At 40.0% G+C, this 20,330-nt stretch overlaps 1 protein-coding gene across 1 annotated transcript; it reads left to right on the top strand.

Moving 5' to 3' along the window:
* The first annotated feature begins 2,602 nt into the window (after positions 1-2,602).
* Positions 2,603-19,588, top strand: UBE2N (ubiquitin conjugating enzyme E2 N). The gene is made up of 4 exons (XM_062585242.1): positions 2,603-2,724; positions 16,667-16,913; positions 17,106-17,246; positions 17,914-19,588. Exons 1-4 carry the CDS (start codon positions 2,695-2,697, stop codon positions 17,952-17,954), a joined length of 459 nt encoding a protein of 152 aa, XP_062441226.1. The 5' UTR covers positions 2,603-2,694; the 3' UTR covers positions 17,955-19,588.
* Positions 19,589-20,330: the final 742 nt, after the last annotated feature.

Here is a 20,330-nt window from a genome sequence, read left to right as displayed (position 1 = left end):
ACAGACTCGCTGCAGCCCCAGACCGAAGTGAGATTCTTGGTCTACAAACCATGTAAGGGAACACTGAATACAATGTTCCTCAGCATTTGTTTGAGCCAGCTATGCTCCACACTCTTGCTGCATCTAGCAGATGAAGAGCAAGGTTCACAGAGCAGAAGTTCCAGCACTTTCAAGAAAGTGGGTCGTACTTTATTCACACACACAGCCTGAATTCAGCTTGTGGCCTGTGTTTTTCCTCCATTAATGTGAGCCCTTTAATGGTCAGTATTCCAGGAGAAGGATAAAAGAAAAAAATGAATAGGAGAATGTAGAAAAAAAGAAAAAAGTAATTCTGCAAGTAGTGCAACAGAAGAGTTTGGTTTGTAATGTCTTTGGTCTTAAAGCTATGGCCTTGTGAAGATTCTCTTGTGTCTAGTAAGTGTTGCTGTCACAGAGTCTTTCCCCCTGTGGGACTACCAACTTTTATTTCCTCAGTCTGCCTATTGTCATAAAATTCACACGGAATCAGTATCTTCAGCCTCCCCAGCTGTATTTTCAAATTTGTTTGAAGCTGGCAATTTTGTACAAGGGTTACTAGGGCAGGGCAGAAAGTGAAGTCTTTCTGGTTTTGGTTCCTAAACAGTCTATAGTATTATGTGAAGTTCAGATAATGTGTAGAGAACAACATATAAATAACCTATATAGACATGTTCCTCCTGTGTATGTCAGCATACCTGCTAAATCAGAATTAAGACTCCTAGTTATTACTGGGTGTCATAGCAACATGATTACAAATATTTTCAATTATTCATGAAGCCTCAAGATTATATGAATGTTAGTTCCATCTTTTTATCTCTGTCCTCAGCTTTCTCTCCTGACTCCCTAAGCAAAGTTCGCGATAATCCTATTCCTCAAAAGTAATTAGATTCTTTAACCCATCCTCATGCTGCACAGTGGTAAGCACTTATTTATATGCTGGTCAACACTACATTGTGCTTGTCACTACATTTTGTTAATTCATTTACACTGTCACTGCTCTCCCAAGTGGCAGACATTTTGAGTAGGCATTACTGTGTTTAGCCCTTTAAAAATTTACTGCAAAGTAAACCTCCATCTGTGAAGATCTGTGCACTAGAAATGGCTACTAAATATAGCCTCAGAGATCTTTAATCAAATAAGGATTGCTGGATAGCAGTTTTAGTACTACATGGGTTCTAAACCTGTCACATGAGCCCAGGCTAGAAATTAAAAGTTTAAAACGCCTGAGGTTCACATCTGCTCCTATCAAGAACATTCTGCATAGCATAAATTTCTTTTAGATTATTTGTTCCTGTCACATTTCAGAGAGGAGGGAAGCTGCAGTACAGTCATTTGGGAGAGATTTTACATCAGTGTGATTTCTCCTATTTGGAGGAAAAAAAAAAAAAACAAAAAAAAAAAACAGCAACCAACCAGTAAATCACCAATATCGCTACCACCAGATTCAAACAGTAGGACACTGTGCATCATCAGAAGAACCCATGCAGCCTAGATTGTAATTGTTTATTATAATGCGCCAAATAAGCTATACATACTTAAATACCTGTAAAGCTAGGGAAAATCTAGGTTAATATCTAGTCGATAAAACAGAAGGGTTGTTACAAGTTTTTTCTCTAGAGATCAATGTTTCACCTTTTTAGGTTAAATGATAAATCCTATAAAGGGGGTGATTATATAAAAATAACCATGCAATCTTTTTTAGTCTTACTTATGTAGTAGCAACATTGTAGTAAGTAAAAAGAAAAATCCACGCTTTAAGAGTTCAATGCATAGGCAGCAAGATGAGGATTTGCAAAAGGATGGTATTTAAACATAGCCAATTTCCCAATAACTCGTGCAAACGAAGTCACCCTTCTCCACTACAGAATGAGAGCGTGCTACTGATCGAATCTGCAAACATATTTTCATGCACTTGTGTTTCATGTCACCTCGATGTTGATTTTCTCGACTTCTGAAAAAGTTACATCCATGAAGTTAAGGGGCTGAGGATGTGCACACGAGTCTACAGAGGTGAAGATCCTTCATGAATTTGTGTGAAATCTGATGTTACTGGTGTGTCCAACGAGTGAGAAGCACAAAGAAGAAAAACTAGGTCTGTTGCTGGGAAAATACTGGGGGGGGGGGAAGGAGGAAGAGGACATGACACATGCTTCATGTTAGCATAACTGCCATGTGAGCTAACTGCAAAAAAAAAAAAAAAAAAAAAAAAAAGGATATAAAGCGCCCGTGGTCACGCAGACAGCGGTAAGCCTGTCAGCAGCCCCACAGCCCAGATTTCCCAGCACCCGAGCGCTTTCCGTTCCAGCAGACAGTACAGAACAGATCATCTAGAAGCCCTGCTCAGAAACCGGGAGAGAACCCTGGAGAGGAAAATCCCTCATCCAGCTCCTACTGCTGCCGCCGCGGCGCCCGCACCCGCACCCGCACCCGCGCCCGCCATTTCACGCGCGCCCCGCGCGCCCGGCGGCGGCGGCGGCGCCTCCGCTCATGGCCCCCCCGCCTCCCAGCAGGCCGCGGGCGGCGGGCCGCGCCCGGCCTACACTACCCAGCATGCCGCGGGCGGCGCCGGCGGGGGGCGGTGCCAGCGGAAGCGCGGCGCGGGCTACTTCCGGCTGCGCGTGAGCCGTGAGCGGAGGCGAGACCCACGGAGGCTGCAGCGCACCGCGACGCGACAAGATGGCCGGGCTGCCCCGCAGGATCATCAAGGTGCCGCTGCCGCTCCGCTGCCGGGAGGAGGGGGGTTGGAGAGGGGCGCGGCCGGGGCCGCACCGCGGGCAGGGCGGGGCGCGCCGCTTCCGGTGACCGGGAGCGGGGCCGCGCGGGGCGGGGGCGGGCGCCGCCGGGCCGGGCCGGGCCTCTCGGTCCCCCGTGCGGTGACGGCGGGCGCGGCTTGGGCGCCGCGGCGCGAATGAATGAGAGCGCTGGGCCGCCGCGCCCGCCTTGCGGCCCGGCGGCAGCGAGGCCGCGCCGCCCGCGGGGGAGGCCGCGACTGCGGTGCCGCCGCTGCGCTTGGCGCGCGGGGCCGCCCCCGGTGACCAGCCCGCCTCCGCCTCCCCCCCGCCCCTGGTCCCCTTGCTGCCGCGGCCGGAGGGAGCCCGGCGGCTGCTCCGGGTGTTGGGGGGGAGGCTGGTGGAGGTTGATGCAGGCCCGCCGCGGAGCTGCGGCGGCCGCCAGGGCGCGCGGGGCCCCGCACGCCCCCGCGTCCGCGCGGGGAGGGCGGCGGTGTGCGAGTCGTTAAACCGCTTCCCGAGGGGCGCGGAGGAAGGAGCTCCCACTCGTGACGGTTGTGCTAACCCGGGGGCTGCCTAATGCGCTCCGAGTTGTTGGTTTTCATAAAATCTGCGTGTTGGTGCCGAGGTTCACTGTATTCGCTTGGCTTATTTACCAAACTTTGTAAGAAATGTCAACTTTGGGGGACTTCTAGCTGACTCGCTGAGTGCTGTATCACCTTGAGACTTGAATGACTTGGATTGGAGTCACTCGAGGCAAACGGTATTAGCTGCACTGCAGTGCCAACGTGAGCCTTTTTCACTGCTTGGTCCAGTACTTAGCCTGGATATTTGTGTTGGGCTGGTAACTCTTGCTGAGTTTGCAGCAGTGTGAATTGAAACTCTCAAATTGGTGAGCAGTACTTTTTTAAAAGTTATGAAGTTTTTCCAGTAAGATGTGTTAATCTTCATTGGAAATAGCATCGTTGTTTCTTGTTCAAATGAATGAATGTCACAGATAACTTATAATGCTGTGAAGCTCTTGGTTGAGCATGCTGAAAGTTGGCAACCATTGTAAAACACTAGGACACAGAATATGCTAAATAGTTGAAGCAAAGATAGCACTGGATTGTCTTTAAAACATAAAGTTTATATTAGTAGGTGAATAGAGGAGATAAGAGAAAGATGAGGCAGGAGGAGTATTCTCTGTGAAAAAGACTAAACTCTGTTTACCATTTGGAAAGGTAAGCAGTAGAAATAATGAAGACAAATCTTATGGAATGAATTAATTTGCCTATCTAGCTGCCATGGTGTATAGCATATAATGCTGAATGTATTTCAGGTGTGAGAGAGTGCTGTTTCATAATATGGTGGAACTGGTATTCATCATGCAGATGTGGTAAGAGCATGGTCATAAAGCTAATATCTGTGCTAGTTTTTTTCATAGTTTTTGATAATTCTTCTGACTACAATCAAGAAATGCACCCACTTGTAAGCTGGCACATAGGTTCCTTGGCACTTTTATTTCTTCAGCCTCTTTTCAAAAAAACTTGGAGCAATACACACAACTCATTTCCAAGATGTGTGATGGCACCAGAATGCTTTCTGTTGCCCTGGGGAAAGAGGGAGAGAGCAGCAGAAAAGAGACCTAAAAACTCCAGTTCTCATGGGGGTCTAACAGGAATCCCCCTTAGACTCTTATGGAGTTATTTTCTATGATAGGGTGATATAGGTTGTTTATTTCTGTATGTGTGTTATTATATTGTCTGCAAGCATCCTAGAGCTTTTGGATCCTGGATTAGTTGTGTTATGAGAACTAGTTCTGTAACTCCTGCACTGTACTTGCCCTAGGCTGCTAGATGCACGTATGGTCTAGGATTTGAATGACTGTTTATTATGGTCTCAAAGATGTGCAAAATACTATTTTGAAATATCACAGCTGCAGATGTACAAACTTGGACTGAAGCAGACAGATTTTTAGGAGTTTTGAATGAGAATTGTTTTGACCTTTGCTATCCTGCCAACTTTAGAGTTAAGTATTCTGTTGCTGGTTGCCTTAGGTGGAAGGGAATGAGTGAACTTCACTGCTAGTGGGAATTTGAAACATCAGGAAAGGAAATAGAAGAGAGGAAGATAGGTCAGGGGAAAGGGAAGGGCCGTAGAAGGTTAAAATAACTCTAGAATCAGAAGATCCCATTTTCCTTATGTACAGTAGCAAATGTGATTATATGCAAGTAAATGGCTTTAGGAAAAGACCTTTTCCCTTTGATCTGTGTGCAGGCTTTGTGTTGTCATCTGAGAGAGACTAGCTGCGGCTTATTGGGAATAGCAAATCGTGTGTGTATATTCAGACCATAATGAAATGCAGAATCTAGCCAACTGCTTGAAATGAGGTTGGCATTCCTGTTCTTGACCGACTGCTGGCAGATGGCTCTCAGGTTGACTAGCAGCCCTGTTCTCTTCAGCTTGTATCTTAGTTATGTACAAACTGTGGTCTGGCCCAGTAGGAGAGCAGTAGCTTTCCCTGTCTTGGCAGAGAGCTCTGTATTTTCAGTCTTTCCTCAAATTTAATCAAAAAGGTGACAGTATAGGTACTGCAAAGCATTTGGAACAGGGGATGCAGTTTTCTGTCCTGTTTTCTGTCCTCAGATTAGTTTCTTAGGAACGTAGGGTTTAAGCAGCTGGAGCGAATGATTTAAGCTCAGGAGATGACTTGCTTTAGAAATGACTTAATGATGTTAGAATGTTACAAATGATGAATAGAAAATAACAATTTAGTTTTGAATCTTTAAATCAAAGGAATAGCGTGAATTGGAGAAATCTCTGCCTTGTGAATAGATGAGTGTGTATGTATACATGCACACGTTTATATAATTTATATAAAATACATTTTCCTTGAGTAATCCAAAAACAAGTGTGCTCAGAGAATCAGTCCAATACATCTGTAAATGTGAGAGAAACGCACTATGGTATGCTTACATAGATGAACTGTCACTTTTTTCTTACTGCACAGTAGTAAAAAGTGAACCTTTGCGATATATATAATTTTCAAGCACTTGTTTATTCTACTGATTCTTTTCTGTGTTGCAAAGTCACATAGGTCCTGTAGAGTAAGGAGCTGAATTGCATCCGATTGTGGGGTGTGTGTGTGTGTGTGTGTGTGTGTTTGTGTTTTTTTTTTTTTTTTTTTTTGGCTGATATTCAAGCTACCTCATCACTGTGTCAAGTGCAGTCAGTGTATCTGAATGGGATGGGCAATGCTGTTTTGTGTCATCTTTTGAAATGTTTTTCTTCTGCTATTTTCATTGCTGCCCTAATCTCATTCATGATTTGGTATCCAGGTTTTGTTACGGCCATTAAACCATATGAATCAATATCTATCTGAGGCTTCTTCAGGCTTTTTTTTTTTTTTTATTCTTTTTATTAAAGGATTTATCAGCATTAACCTGCTGAGGCTTTGATTTCCTCCCCCTTCATGGTACTGTTTTGTTGTCTGAGAGATTCCTTCCTTGCTCTGTCTTTACTGTGAGAAGCCATTTCCTTGTTGCCAGTGAACTCCTCCTCATGGTGTTTGACTTTGGTAACATTTGGATGACAGAGTTTATAATGCTATGCTTTAAGGCAACATTTTATGGGAGGTTTTATGGAACTTCTCATAACTTATGTGGTGATTGGCTTGTATAAAATTCTGTTTTGAAGGCCAGTTGCATCAGCTTTACATGAAGTATTTTTGAATGTAAATCAGGAATTTAGTTTGCAATTTCTGAAACTTTCTGGAAGTTCTTAAACCTATTGGCAGCAAACTAGCTGCCTAGAAGTTTCTATCTTCACCTTGGAAGCTAATGGCAGCTCTGGCATGGACATCTATCTTCACATTAAAATTTAGGTTGTCATTACTTTGCTTGTGCTGCCGTTTCTATGCATTTCTTTGCTTCCTGGATAAACCCTTTAAGTTTACTTCCAGTCTTTTTTTGTTTAGTACCTTTTAATGTCTGTACAATTTGTTTGAACAGCAGTTAGGCGTAGAAAACAGATCACTTCTGATCGGTGCAGTACCTGAACGTTTATCAGAGGAGATGCATATTTGGTCTTTGTAGTGTCTTTGCCTTGTGTGTTGTTTCAGTCTTGTGGATAACTTAAATTTGACATAAAGATGAAAGGTCCAGAGGGTTGTGGTTTCCCCCCCCCCCTTCCTTTAGGAAGATAATATTCTATTTTGTGACACCCCCCCCTCCCCTACCCTCAGATACCCTCAGATTCTTTTTGCTGGGCTTGTAGTATACCATAGGGTGGTTGTGGTACCATGAAGGGTGTGTAGGCAGGGACTAGAAGCCTAGTGTTTTGGCGGGACGGTTGGCTTTTGTAGAGACGTGGGAGGGGGGCTGAGAATAAGAAAATCCTAGTCAAGGTGCCAGTTTTAAAAGGAAAACATGGAGGGTTAGTATGAGGTCTTAAAGAGGACACTAACTTTCCAAGTCTTTTGCTCTAAGAAGTTTTTATTGGACTTCAGAGATTAAAAATGGGAAAGAACAGCAAATAATCCAACTAGAGGCAAAACATTTGTTTGACGCACCTTCTCTCATAATACCTGGGCAACTTTGGGATACAGGTCTATGGTAAACTAAACTTTCTTAGTAGTGAAGGTAATGGCTTTTTACCACTTTGCACACTTTTAATTCTGAACTTGTCTGTTTTTGCTGCCTATTTATGTATCAGCAATATTTTTGTCTTAGAGCACAAAACAAAAATGTATTCAGAGTTGCATGTGAATGATGGGTTAAGACTAGTATACGATGGGTGAGAGGAAAGTGACAGATTTCGCCTTAGATAACTCATACAGAGCTTTTGGACAAAAGCTATTCTTTGCTTTAATTACACTTGAATAGTTGGCTCTGCACTGTATATTAATGCAAGGCCCTAATGCAAATATGCTATATCTAATGCAAACAAGGTCCATCAGAGAAACTGCAGGAATGGTATGTACTATTAGCTTACTGAATTTAGTTAGGCCTCACTTTACTATAGATGGAGATGCACTGTAAAAAAGCTTGATCTGTTTTAGTACATAGATAATCCTCTAGGAATTTGCATAGGAGCTCAGCTTCACGATTCCTAAAATCCTATAATCTGCTGTGGAAAATTGCAGAATATAGTTCTTCTCAGGGAAGAGTGATACTGACCCTAGAGAAACCTCTTTCATGTTACTATTTGGCAACAAGGTCCTCCTCTATGAGTGACTAGATTCTGGATCCTTCTCTAGGAAGGTGCTGCTACGTGGAGTACACTCATCTTCCTCTTGCTGTACTTGGTTTTGCAATTGTTAAAATTGCTAGTGTTGTGGTGGGAATTGGAAAACCAGAAGTGTGTGTGTGATGGGAGGAATGTAGCAATCCAGAGCTCATGCTGGCTGTTTAGCAGAGCTGCAGTTTCAAGTAGCTGTGCAATTGTCCAAGGAGTACAGTACAAGTTAATAGAATTTAACGCTGATATAATAGTCTTAGAAGGTTTCTTCTTTTCCCTGGGTGCATGGGCATGTTGATGTGCTGAATGTTTTTTTGGTTTTGTGGGGTAGATATAGTGGGGGTCAGTGGCAGAACTGTTGAGGTGGTAGAAACATATCCAGAGTCACTTGTGTGCAGGCAGGGATGTTGGCCCAGTAATGAGTCCAGGAAACAGAAGCATGTGGGATGTTGACACTCTGGGATTATATGGCAAGGAATAAGGGATTCCTGCAGAGGTCAGCTATTGGAAACCACAAAGTGCAGCCTTCTATTTATGATGTCTGACCTTTGCTGTGCAATTTAATGGCCTTTTATGCTAACTCTTTTTCCTAAAAGGTAAACATTCTGCAATGCACTTGTTCTACAATGCTATAATTTTAATCTAAGCATTTTGGAATCTGTCTGACAATGACATACGCTTAGGTAACTGATTCAATTTCCATAATGCTGGCTGTAGCCAGTTCTTTACGCAGTTGTAGCTAATGAATTGATAGATCCTAGAAGAATTTATGCCAGCATGTGATGCACTTTTATAATAAGCCATTGCATTGAGTCTGGTTTTCTGATGCTGCTTTATCCCTGTATGCAGAGGACAATTTTTGACATTTTCTCCACTACCTTCCCCTCAAATCAAAGCAAAATCATGCATGCAGTTAAACTTGTATGTAACTTATCGGCTCTTGGTGAAGGAGGTTAGTGTGATCTCTGTCTTCATCTTACTCTAACAGAATATGGAAGAATTGCTACTCAGTAACTGATTATAACTTGTCCATGTGCCAATATGTTGTTTAAGATTAGATGTATATAGCTAAAATACTTCTCTTTCACATATCCAAAAGCGAATCCAAAATATTAGATATAGTTTGAACATAATGTTACTGGTAGCTGGCTTAGATTTTCTGCTATCAGAACAGTTTAGCTCAACGGTGAAGCTAAAACCTGAAGACAAAGAATGAGAAATGATTTGTACTTACTTTTAGTCATTCTGAGAGGAACTTGGGTATAATTTACTATGTTGAAATAATCTCAGCTTTTTGTTGTTGGTAAGGATTTAACTGCTGTTTTTTCATCTGCTTTAGCAATCTTTCTAGACAACTTGGCAGCAAATGTCAGATCGCTACTAGAAAGCAAATATTGAAAAGACACTGATCAGCAGTCACTTAAACTGAAAGATATATATTTTTTTTCTCATCATATCATCTTCCACATAAATTGGTACATGTGTTAACCTCCAGCTGGTAAATCTCATCATCCTCTATAGCAGAAAATGGAACAAGTGGTTTTCATTTTAAGTCAGTCTCCTTTTTTTTGAGTAGTTCAAACTTTCAATACCATCTGAAATTCTATATAGCATATCCTCTATAAAGTGGATATGCTTCTGCATACAGCAATTTAAACACATTCCAGATACGTTAACTTGACTTAGACATGAACAGTTGTGCACCTAACTTAGGCTGTGTTCAAGTACAAGTTATACATCTCATCTAGTGTGTATTTCAGTCTGTATGCCTCTTTCATTTTACCTATGGTTTTCTTTTAAGCCAGTTTCAGACTGTCTGTGTGTGGTTGCCCTCCAGTTTCCTTTTTATGGAAGGCTAAGGCTGTTGAAGATGGGTTTTGCGTTCTGTTAGTAGCAGGGAACTTGGGGAGGAGACAACATGCTGAGACATGCAAATTTCAGTTCTTCATACTGGTGGAAGAAGCTGTTGTCTATGGGCCGTGCCAGCTGTTTGTCACTGCTTCTGTTGGATGTTACCATCCTCTCCTAGATGGCAGCAGTGTTTGTTTGCTGTCAGTCAAAAGTATTCAGGTTAGCAAAGATCTGTTTAAGAAACTTCACCTCTAACCAAACTGAATTGCCAGTGTTCACAGGATTTACTTTCTCAGCAGATTTGAGGGATGGTAATTTCTAGTGAGAGGGCCGTAATTTCTCTCACAGATTAAGTCGTATTAAGAGAAAGATTCATCCCTAGGCTATGCTCCCTACTCTGTTCTGAGTAAAGTCAGCTAGGGTTAGTTTAACATACAGGTATAAGTGGACATCAGCTGAAATGTTTCACTCTCTGAAGTAGATTAGAGAAGGCTTGTACTATACCAATCTGACATGATTGTGGGGGTGTAACCTCTATTTTAGTGGATGGGGGTGACAGTAAATTACTTGACTTCTGCACAGAAAATTGAACTAATATACGTGCTGCTGAAAATATAAGGAAAGAATAATTCTCCTGAGACTTTGTGTAAATGAATGAGTATTGGGGCATTTCAGAAGCCTAAATATTTAACAGTTCTAATATCTACAATATTTTGTCTCTTATTAAGAGACCTTATCTTACTTTACTGTAAGTAAGCCTTATCTATCTTTACTGTCTTAAAAATAGTGTTTTCTGTTTTTAGGTTTCAGAATAATTCTATCACAACTTTGTTGGCCACTGAATAGCTTAATGATACGGCCTTTTTCTTAAGCTGCTGATCGTAAGGATGCCCTTGTAGTCTCAAGGGCAAAGAAACAGTTATGTAAGTAAAAGTGGGATTGCAGATCAGGTCTCAGTGGGAAGGCAGGTTTTTTGTTGTTGTTTTGTTTTGTTAAAAAAACAAGTGACATCACTCTCTTGTCATCTTAAAATGTTGGGGCTTTTTAAGGTGTTTGGATATCTCCAAATCTTTTTGGTCCTAATGAAGTTTGAGTTTCAGTGCATGATTTCACAGCTGATATTAAAAGATCATGTTAAGTGCATTAGATCTTTGTCAAAAAAGTGAATTCCTTGAATTCTAACATTCCACTGAAGATTGCTTGTGGAACCTGTGGATTAATCTACAGGTTTTTTGTGGCTATTGATGATAATGCCCTAGCACTAATGTGCTGAATTGAGTGTGACATAAGGAAGCTGAATGTGCAGAGAGTTGAATTACTAAGCAAAGCAAACTTGACTGAAGACATGGAGCTTGGATTTCTTTCTTTCTTTCTTTTTTCTTTTCCTTTTTTTTTTCTTTTTTTGAAGTTAGTTTGTGCTGACTTTGGAAGGAAACTCCTTCCTAAGAAAGCTCTAGTGGCCTTAATGCAGTAGCCTTAAAGTTCCAGTGTTTTGTAGGTGTTAAAGATTAAATTGCCCTTTGCCTACCGAGGAATACAGCCTTAAAAGTAATGTGAAACTTGTGGTGATTAACTGTGTTCAAAGGACAGGGAATGGAATAGCGATGATTCTTTTCCATCAAAGTATACACTATTCCTTTCTAAAAAAAAAAAAAAAAATCAATGAAGACACTTGAATAATTCTGTATCCGCATAGAACGTTGTTTCCCTTCAGTACTGAGGTGGTCTTCATCAGTCAAGTGAAGCTTTAGAGACTTCCCTTCAGATGCATTGGGTCTGCTTTGTAAGAAATAATGATTGTTTTTTGCAAATACTTCCATACATGTGTTTTATGACTGTAATTATTTGCTAATATGCCATTGTTTAATCCTACCTCAGGTTGTGGATAGCAAGTAGGACTTCTAAAATATATTACAGTGGGTTTTTTTTTGTTTGTTTTACAAAAATGTGGCATATGGGATTTTTCTTTTTAGTTGTTTTGACTAAGGCATTGGCAGCTTGAAACTTTTTATAAAGACTTCTGCAAGATTGGAACTGATTAAAATGGTGAGTATCTAATACGTTCCTTCTTTGTACTGTTGTATCTCTGTATGCTCTAACAGTGTTTTTTTGTTGTTTTGCATGTCAGTATGGAAACCTTCTGGTTTCTTTAGCCCTCCCCCTTGAAGAGAGAGGGCTCTGTCTTGTTCTGGGTATATAAGGCTTGAGAATCCTTGTGATTGCTGCTTTTTTTTTTTCTCTTTTCCCCTCTCCTTTTCCCCTGAAACAAATAACTCTGCAAATACTCAAAGAATGAAACATGCTGCCACTGGAAATGTCTCTTGTATAGCTTCTATTAATCTTGGCAACCTGATAAATCCCTACCCCTAACTTCTGTTGTGTTGGACTTAGCTACAGATTCTAGATCTGTTCCTGAGGGTCCTTGTCCATGCAGGTTACTGTATAATAAACTTATTAAATTTTTTTCCCTTAAATACCATTAGTCTTCAGTTTCATGCCTTTATTGAAGAATACCTCCAACTCATCTGTCCCTCTACTCCAGAACCACTTGTACTAATAAGAGGAGCTTTGCTTTTGTTTATCAAAACACCTTTATCATGTCTCTGTTCTTTAACTACTTAAAAATACGGAAAATAAGTTTTTGATGAGTATAACCAGCTTTGAATCAGAGGTATATGGGATTCTTTGGTGCTAGAATGCATCTTCATTTAAGTTCATTTACTTCAGCTGGTGAAAACTGAAATTAATTTGGAATTGGTAAAGTAGAGTTAAAACAGGAGTGAAAGGACCTCATTCTAAAATGTTGCAGAATATGACAAATAGAAATAAATGCCTACTGCTGCATGGAATACTGCATTAATCCACCCCCCTTTTCTTTTTTTAAGAAGTCTTAACTTTTTGAGACTTGCCTCTGTATACTAGAATAGGGCTTGTAAGAAGCCTTGTGAAGTGCTGTTCTGGGACCCTTACGTATATGGAAGGTTTTTTTGTCTTGTGAAAACAAATTTGATCCTGTGCTGTACTCACATTGTGAGTAGTGGAACTGCAAAACCTGGTTTTCTACAAGTGTCTCTCATCTTCAACATACTTCTCTAAGTGCTTGCAGAAGACTCATTTCCTTAGCTAAAAAGGTATTTGAAAGATATCAGCTAACAAGATACTGGAATGTGCAGCATTGCATACATTTGATTAGTTGGAAAATAAAGTTAAAGATTTGATTAGAACTTAATTTTTTAACATATTTGAAAGGCTGGCTTTCATTGGGCAACCATTCACTGGGGGAAATAGTGTCATAAAATTACAAAACAAGATTAACATGTAGTCCAAGTCTACAAAAAATGAAATTCTTATTTACATCCCGTGCCTTTTTTTTTTTGTTTTTTTTTTTGTGGGTGATTTGGGGCTCTTTTTGGTTAACACTGCACTTAACCTGCTTTATTTATTTTTTTTTGAGTTTCTGGATGATTCACAGTGTACCCTGTATGCTGACAGTAGTTTATCTCAAATATGAGATTTGTCTTATGTCTAATGAAATTAATTTTAGTATCAACATATCTTCAACTGGCCATTTAAAACATGAAAGTAACCCCATTGATTTGGCTTTATAACCAGAGCTACGTATATGTATTTAAGTATTTTGTATACTTAGGCCTTAAAACTTAACCTTATCAGAGTCATTTCCCCCTTCCATTCTTATTCTAGTTCTCCCCTCTTCTCCCCCCCCCCCCCAAAAAAAAAAAATTGTTGTAATTTTATTTATAATTGAAGGTCAAAAGTCTCTTTTTCTGTCAGTCTAGCAGGTGGATTTTATAATTAAGTAAAACAGTATACATTCTCTTATTAAATGGTGGTATCCTTATTGCTTTCTTTATAGTGTAATAAGCTTGTCTCTGTCTTAGAAAAATGCTGCATTTGAATAGGAGGGACATCTCAAGTCTTGTGTAAAATAGTAGTGATGTATGGTCACAGGAGTGATGACCTATGATTTTTGTTTGCTTTGAGAAGTTTAGCCTAGTTCTTGCTTTCTTGCTGTGATGGTTTTATCAGAGCTTGGCAGGCATAAAAGATGATGGTACCAAACAGTTTCTTCACATACTTCTGCAAGTATTTCTTGCTCCCAGTTGTTTGGAAATAGCTAAAAATGTGCTAATAGTGGTAAATCTCCTTGTGCAGCGCGCACTCGTTTAAAGCGTCTTTCCTCTAATACTGATGTATTCCTATGGGATCTGTGTGGGTTCTGAATAACCTTAGCCCTAGTATAGGTATATGCGCCTGTAAATACTCTTCTCTGCATGCACCTTTTTGACATTGTTTTAGGGCAAAATGACTGCGTCCACATGATGTAGAAGTATGAAGTGCTGCCTGGATGGGATGATGATTTAGCAGTTGCATAACCGCGTTGTATTAAAAGACTCCTTTTTCCTTGAAACTTGAGTTCCTGCATTTTTTTTCCTTCATAAATGGCTTCCGTTGGCAGTATGTGTAGCTTACAGGCAAATGCTGCTACCTCAGTTACACTGGCAGGTAGAAATGTGGATGATGCTGCAGGTGACTGCTGATTCTGGGTTATTTTTAGCCAGAATCAGCTCTCCAGTAGAGTTGCGGTCTGCATACTGGGATAACCAGGGAGGAAGGGTGGGGATCGGAGTGAGTGGGGCCTAAGAACTATTGAGATCAACACAGTTATTGAAAAGCGTTACCCTAAAAACAAACAAACAAGTTGGAATTTGACAGCCTTGGCACAATTTTAAATTTGAGTGTGCTCTGAAGAACTAAAACCACTTGATTTGCTACTACCATGTGTCTGGCAGAGTCCCAGTGGTAATAGCTGTGATGAAGTTTAAAAATTGGGTATTTTCATTAGGCTCTCACTCTTTCTACTCTTTCTAACTTAAGTTAGTTGGTTTGTTGTAATAGTTAGTATTTGGCATAAGGTACTGAAACTGGCAAACAGTAATGAGTATGTGACCACTCATAGCTAGAGGTATGAACTGTTCTGTGTACCTGTCTCTAGCAACACTATTAGGGAAAACTCCCTGAAAGAAATAGGAGTTGTTTTATAACTTTACATGGTGAATTTGTTTCTTATTCACCGACTTTCATACCACTGAATTAAAGATTCAAGCCTTGTTTATAACTACTCTTCTACAGAGCTATTGTACAAGTGAATAGTTGGCAGAATACAAATTCTGAGTGGGCTATGAAGTTGTGTGTACTTTAAAATATATGGGTATAAGTGAGTGTAGGCAGTTTTGAGCAGCTTGGATATCCTTCCAGTAAGGTGTGTAAGTGGCATTGGCAGCTAATGCCGGTGAGTAGATAATACTTAACTGTAACAAATAGCAAAACTATATATATTTATACATATATATGAAGTATGCATATTTAAAAGTCAAACATTATGATTTGTAGCAACAAATATCAGGGTTGAGTAATAGGTATTTTGGCATAATTACAATTAATTCCCCGTTTTATGTATATTTTCATTATATTTTTGCTAAAATGAGGTGTTATTTAATTGCATCAAGACAGGCACAGCATTTAAATGGTGTGTGAATTTATTTTAATAGAATGTTTATCTTGTTAGGGTCCAGTTATGTTTGGAAAGTGTGTTAATCCAAGTAGAGGTGGTCTGTCTATTTTGTGGTTATATTAATGCTCTTCTGGATGCCTGTAATATACTATAAAAGTAGAATAATAAATCAAATTAATTTTGTACCTACAAGTTGCTGTTTTTCTTCATTAGGGACAGGAAAATTGTTCTTTATGAAAGTTACAACAAAAGATGATGATCAAATGAATTGTACCCAGTGAAAACAGCCTAGAGGAAAAGTAGGGCTTAAAAATACCTGAGGAAATGAGGCTTACTTAGTCTGCTGGTGCCCTGCCTAGTGCCCTTTTGCAAGAGGCTTTTATAAGAAAGAGCAGAATGGTGCCTACAAGACTTGAGAAACCTGGCAGCAGAGGAGAGGGGAAGAGGTGCAGGATTTAGCCGAGGTCTCTTTGTTCAGCGCATCAGAGGGCCGCCCGGCCAGGACTTGGGCAGCTCTGGACATTTGTCTCGGTCGTGTTGTCTCTGGCTTCCTCCTGCCGGTGACAGGAGGTATTTTTAGGGTTGCAGGCAGAAGAATTAAAGAACACAAATCTGTGTGGGGAAAGCAGGCTTCCTCACTCTTGCTGCTCACAGAACAACTTGTTTGTCTCTTACTGTTTGCTGTGGTAACTTTGAATGTGGCTATGTGCAGGCTGGAAGTGCTCAAACCAAAGCCATGTGCTTATACCCTTAATAATACACTTGGTATTGCTGCAGAGTAGTACTCTGAATTCTTCAGAGCTTGATCTGATTCTAGTGCAAAACTTTCATTTTAGGAAAATAGTCCACTCTTGTTAGAGTAAATCTTGCACACTGTGTGTGGAGCAATAAAGCCTTTTGACTATTCACTTATGGATTCTTTTTTATTAGGATTCTTTCCTAAAAAGGGAAATGATATCATGACACTGCAGTGTTCTCTAGGGAGCTTTTATGTGTATTGAAAAATGCGTTTTGACAGTCCTGTAATCAAATGTTAAGAAATTTGTCAAACCGACTTAATTGTGTGCCTCTGTAGTGTAAGGTAATCGGTAACAATAGCTCAATAGTTGAGGGATCTTGGAGGAGATGCGTACCAGTTTACCACATCCTGATCTTCTTTCTGCAGATGTCTTCTTGACTTTAAGCTATTCATTTAACACTATTTTCTGTGGATAAGGGTAAATTAATTGTAATGACTACTTGTCATTTTTAATTACAGCCTGTCTATGTTATTTTAAATAGTTTGTATTTTTTACACTGTCCTTTCTTCTTCTAGGAAACCCAGCGTTTGCTGGCAGAGCCTGTTCCTGGAATAAAAGCAGAGCCAGATGAAAGCAACGCACGTTATTTTCACGTGGTCATTGCAGGTCCACAGGATTCCCCCTTTGAGGGTGGGACATTTAAACTTGAACTATTCCTTCCAGAAGAATATCCAATGGCAGCTCCTAAAGTACGTTTCATGACCAAAATTTATCATCCTAATGTAGACAAGCTGGGAAGAATATGTTTAGATATTTTGAAAGGTAAGTGTTACCTTATTTTCTTTCTTTTGGTCTTTATCAAATACAAAAATTCGTAGATTGACTCTAAAGAGAGATTTCATTTGTTTGCAAGAGGAGATTACTTATTCTTTAATCTGAGAGAGGGAAGCATGTTTTGTTTTGTGTGGATTATAATGCATGTGGTGTTTCATACTGCTATAACTGTCTCTTCAGATAAATGGTCTCCAGCTTTGCAGATTCGTACAGTTCTGCTATCAATCCAGGCTTTGTTAAGTGCTCCCAATCCAGATGATCCGTTAGCAAATGATGTAGCTGAGCAGTGGAAGACCAATGAAGCCCAAGCCATAGAAACAGGTGGTGTATTGCTCACACTTTTTTTTCTTTTTTTTTTTTTTTTCTCGCTAGCTTTAGGAAATGTATTAAGCTGATTACTAATGGGTTAGGGGATTTAAATCTTGACCTCTTGTTTTATGCTGGCAACTTGCAGAAACAATTATTGCATGCAATCATAGTCTTAAGTACCCTGAATGTGCCTGCAGTGCTCTACTTAAGTCTGTAAGTGAGGCCTGTTAGGGGCAGGACGGAGGGGGAGGGAGGGAGGGGAAAAGAAGGCTCTTGATCTATTTAATCTTCAGTTTTCATGCAGCTAAATTGCAAGAGTGTCTAACTTAAATTCCTGGAAGAATAAAAGTACATATTTTCGCCTTTCCTGTGGAGCTTAGCATGCAGATTGTTAGTTTCAGAAAGTACATCACTTCTGTACGTGCTTCTATACTTGCTCCTATGGGGGGCTGTAATGGATTGAAAGAATTATCATGTGGTGCCTCTTCACTTCTGTATTCACTGTAGCCTTTTCAACAACTGTTAATTTTTGTATATCCTATGGGTTCAGAATTATGCTTACAGAATCTCAAAACTGATATATACACAGCAGTTGTTTAAAAAATTTTATTTAAAATAGTTTTAATAAAGCTTAAAAATACAGATTTTCCTTAATGTCTGTCTGTCTCTCTCTCCACAGCCAGAGCATGGACTAGGCTATATGCCATGAATAATATTTAAATGCGCTTTGAACATCAAGTGTGCATCACTTCTCCTGTTCTGCCAAGACCTCTTCCTTTTTTTGTTTGCATTTAATGGACACAGTCTTAGAAACATTACAGAATAAAATCCCAGACATCTTCAGTCCTTTGGTGATTAAATGCACATTAGCAAATCTGTGTCTTGTCCTAATTCACTATTGTAACGCATGAGCAGAGGCTAGAAGCATCATCTGGATTGTTGTGAAATTGTTTAAAAGCAGCAGCACATCTCTGCTTTTAATCATTTTTCCCATCATGGTTTAAGTATAAGCACTGTGAATGAAGGTAGGCAGGGTTAGCTGCGGGGCTTTTTGTTTTAAGTTTGTGGGTTCCTCCTCCCTTTTTATGGTGATGCTAATTGCATTGGTTAAGCAGCTAACCAGTTATACTTTAGAATATACCCTCTAGCCCAGTCTAACTTAGACGCTGTAGATGGACAAGCTTCATTGTTTGAACAAAAATGGGAACATTAAACATCCATCACCTTCACTAATAATATTGTGATTCTGCTGTCAAGTGTAGAAAAATCCCTCCAAGAAAAAGCTTGTGACCATTTTGTATGGCTTGTCTGGAAAAATCTCCTGTAAATCTTATGTTTTAGTAAAATATTTTTTGTTATTCTACTTTGCCTTTGTACGGTTTATTTTGCTGAGTTTTTGTTTGTCTGTGACAATCGTATTTAAAAATGGAAACCAGACTTGACAACTTGTCTTCACCAATCTGACAGACTTAAACAGTAAAGAGATGGAATTTGCAAGGATTTTCTTTTGCTTCTGTTTGATGGCTTTTGTTATTAGTTTGTTATATGGATGACCTTACCTAGCCGATTCAATATGACATTACATTTGGAATGATTTTTCTGAAACAAGTCACTGGTGTAAGCATTGTAATCATAATCTGATTTTAGTAAAGCATTGATATCCGTTTTTTTTGGAAATCAAGCATCCAGTAGGAGGTTGAAAGCAAATGGCAGTACTGGTAGTGAGTATCTATGTAACTTTGATTATCATCAGGAATTAGGCTACACACGCTTCTAATTTCTTCAACTCTTTCCTCTATTAATCTATAAAATAGCAGTGTCACAGCCATCTTGTAAATCAGCTGATGTTTGCTTAACTGCTTACAGCTAGCACCTCGTACCACTGGTCTTACCTACAAGCCGTACTAAGCTACTTGCTGGAACAACTAGTCTGCTTAAATAGCAACAAAGCTTCTTTGGAGGGAAGGCAAGTTTAAAAACTTTCTTCTCGTCCTTGTTTTTATATGTATGCATCTCTTCTGGGAGCCCAGTATCTCTTTGTGGGAACCTATCTTATTGCCTCCCTTTAACTTCTTGTATCCCTTATTTTCTGCCCTTCGCACCTTGCCCCTGCCTCCAAACAAAAATAGCTTTTTAGCTTTTGGTGTGGCCATCCTGAAATGTATAGATGACAGCTTGCAGTGGGGAGTGTTTTGTCATGCGATTCAGAGTTACGGCTATGAAGCCCATTGGTATTCTCTTCCCTCTTTCATCTCTTACTCTAGTATCATCTGGAAATTTCTATAGAATGTGGTGTATTTATTGTGGTATTATGTAAGATGAAGAATATCTATTAAAACTACATTTTCAACATACAGTGCTCTTCAGTGGTTAGTAACTGGTATTGTCCCCTCAAAGTACCTTGTTGTAACATGGTTGCATCTTGGCTCAGAAATCAGCTTTTTCACAAGACTAAGCTGCAAAAATGTTTTAGAGTAGTGTCTGTGTCAAATGTAAGCCAAAGTTGCATCCAGAGTTTATAACAGACCATTTGTTATTCAGAATGGGTAAGCGCCATTAACCCCAATTTCTTGTTACGAATGGATGTATGTTTGGGTTTGGTTGGCATAGATCCTATATATACTGTTAACACGGACAACTTCTGTAGCAGGCAGCCAGGAATAACTGTGCAGCAGGCTCCGGATTCACTTCACCTACCTCTTAAAACTGTAAATGGACGCTACTTTAAGTGTACGGCTTTCCTCAGCCCTGCCTGTAGTCAGGGGAAGAGAGGCACCCCCAGAGGCTGCACAAACCTGCTTTGGGATCCCCTCAGAAAGTGACTCTTTTCCTTTTCCCCAAAACTAACTGGAGATAAGAAGCAGGATCTGAATTGGCACTTAGAATTTAACTCAAAATTAGGTAGGCTGAATCCAGACCAAAGACACTTTAAGCAAATGGCTCTATTTTGTATGTTCAGGGCTAAAACTCAGCTAGAGTTCACACAAAACTACTTTATCACTAAGGTTTTGATGAAATGTTCTTAATACGTAAATTAAAAAAAAAAATCTGTCCCCTACTTGGTAGTGATTGAACGGATAGAGCAAAGTGGATTAT

The sequence above is a fragment of the Rhea pennata genome, chromosome 1, assembly GCF_028389875.1.
Source record: "Rhea pennata isolate bPtePen1 chromosome 1, bPtePen1.pri, whole genome shotgun sequence".
NCBI lineage: Eukaryota > Metazoa > Chordata > Aves > Rheiformes > Rheidae > Rhea > Rhea pennata.
This window is presented reverse-complemented; position numbering and strand designations above follow the sequence as displayed.

Excerpts from the sequence above, each read along its gene's own strand:
- UBE2N (XM_062585242.1), top strand. The coding sequence starts at position 2,695 with ATGGCCGGGCTGCCCCGCAGGATCATCAAG. Across the intron at positions 16,914-17,105 it reads ATGTTTAGATATTTTGAAAG|ATAAATGGTCTCCAGCTTTG; the intron begins GTAAGTGTTACC and ends CTGTCTCTTCAG. Across the intron at positions 17,247-17,913 it reads AGCCCAAGCCATAGAAACAG|CCAGAGCATGGACTAGGCTA; the intron begins GTGGTGTATTGC and ends CTCTCTCCACAG.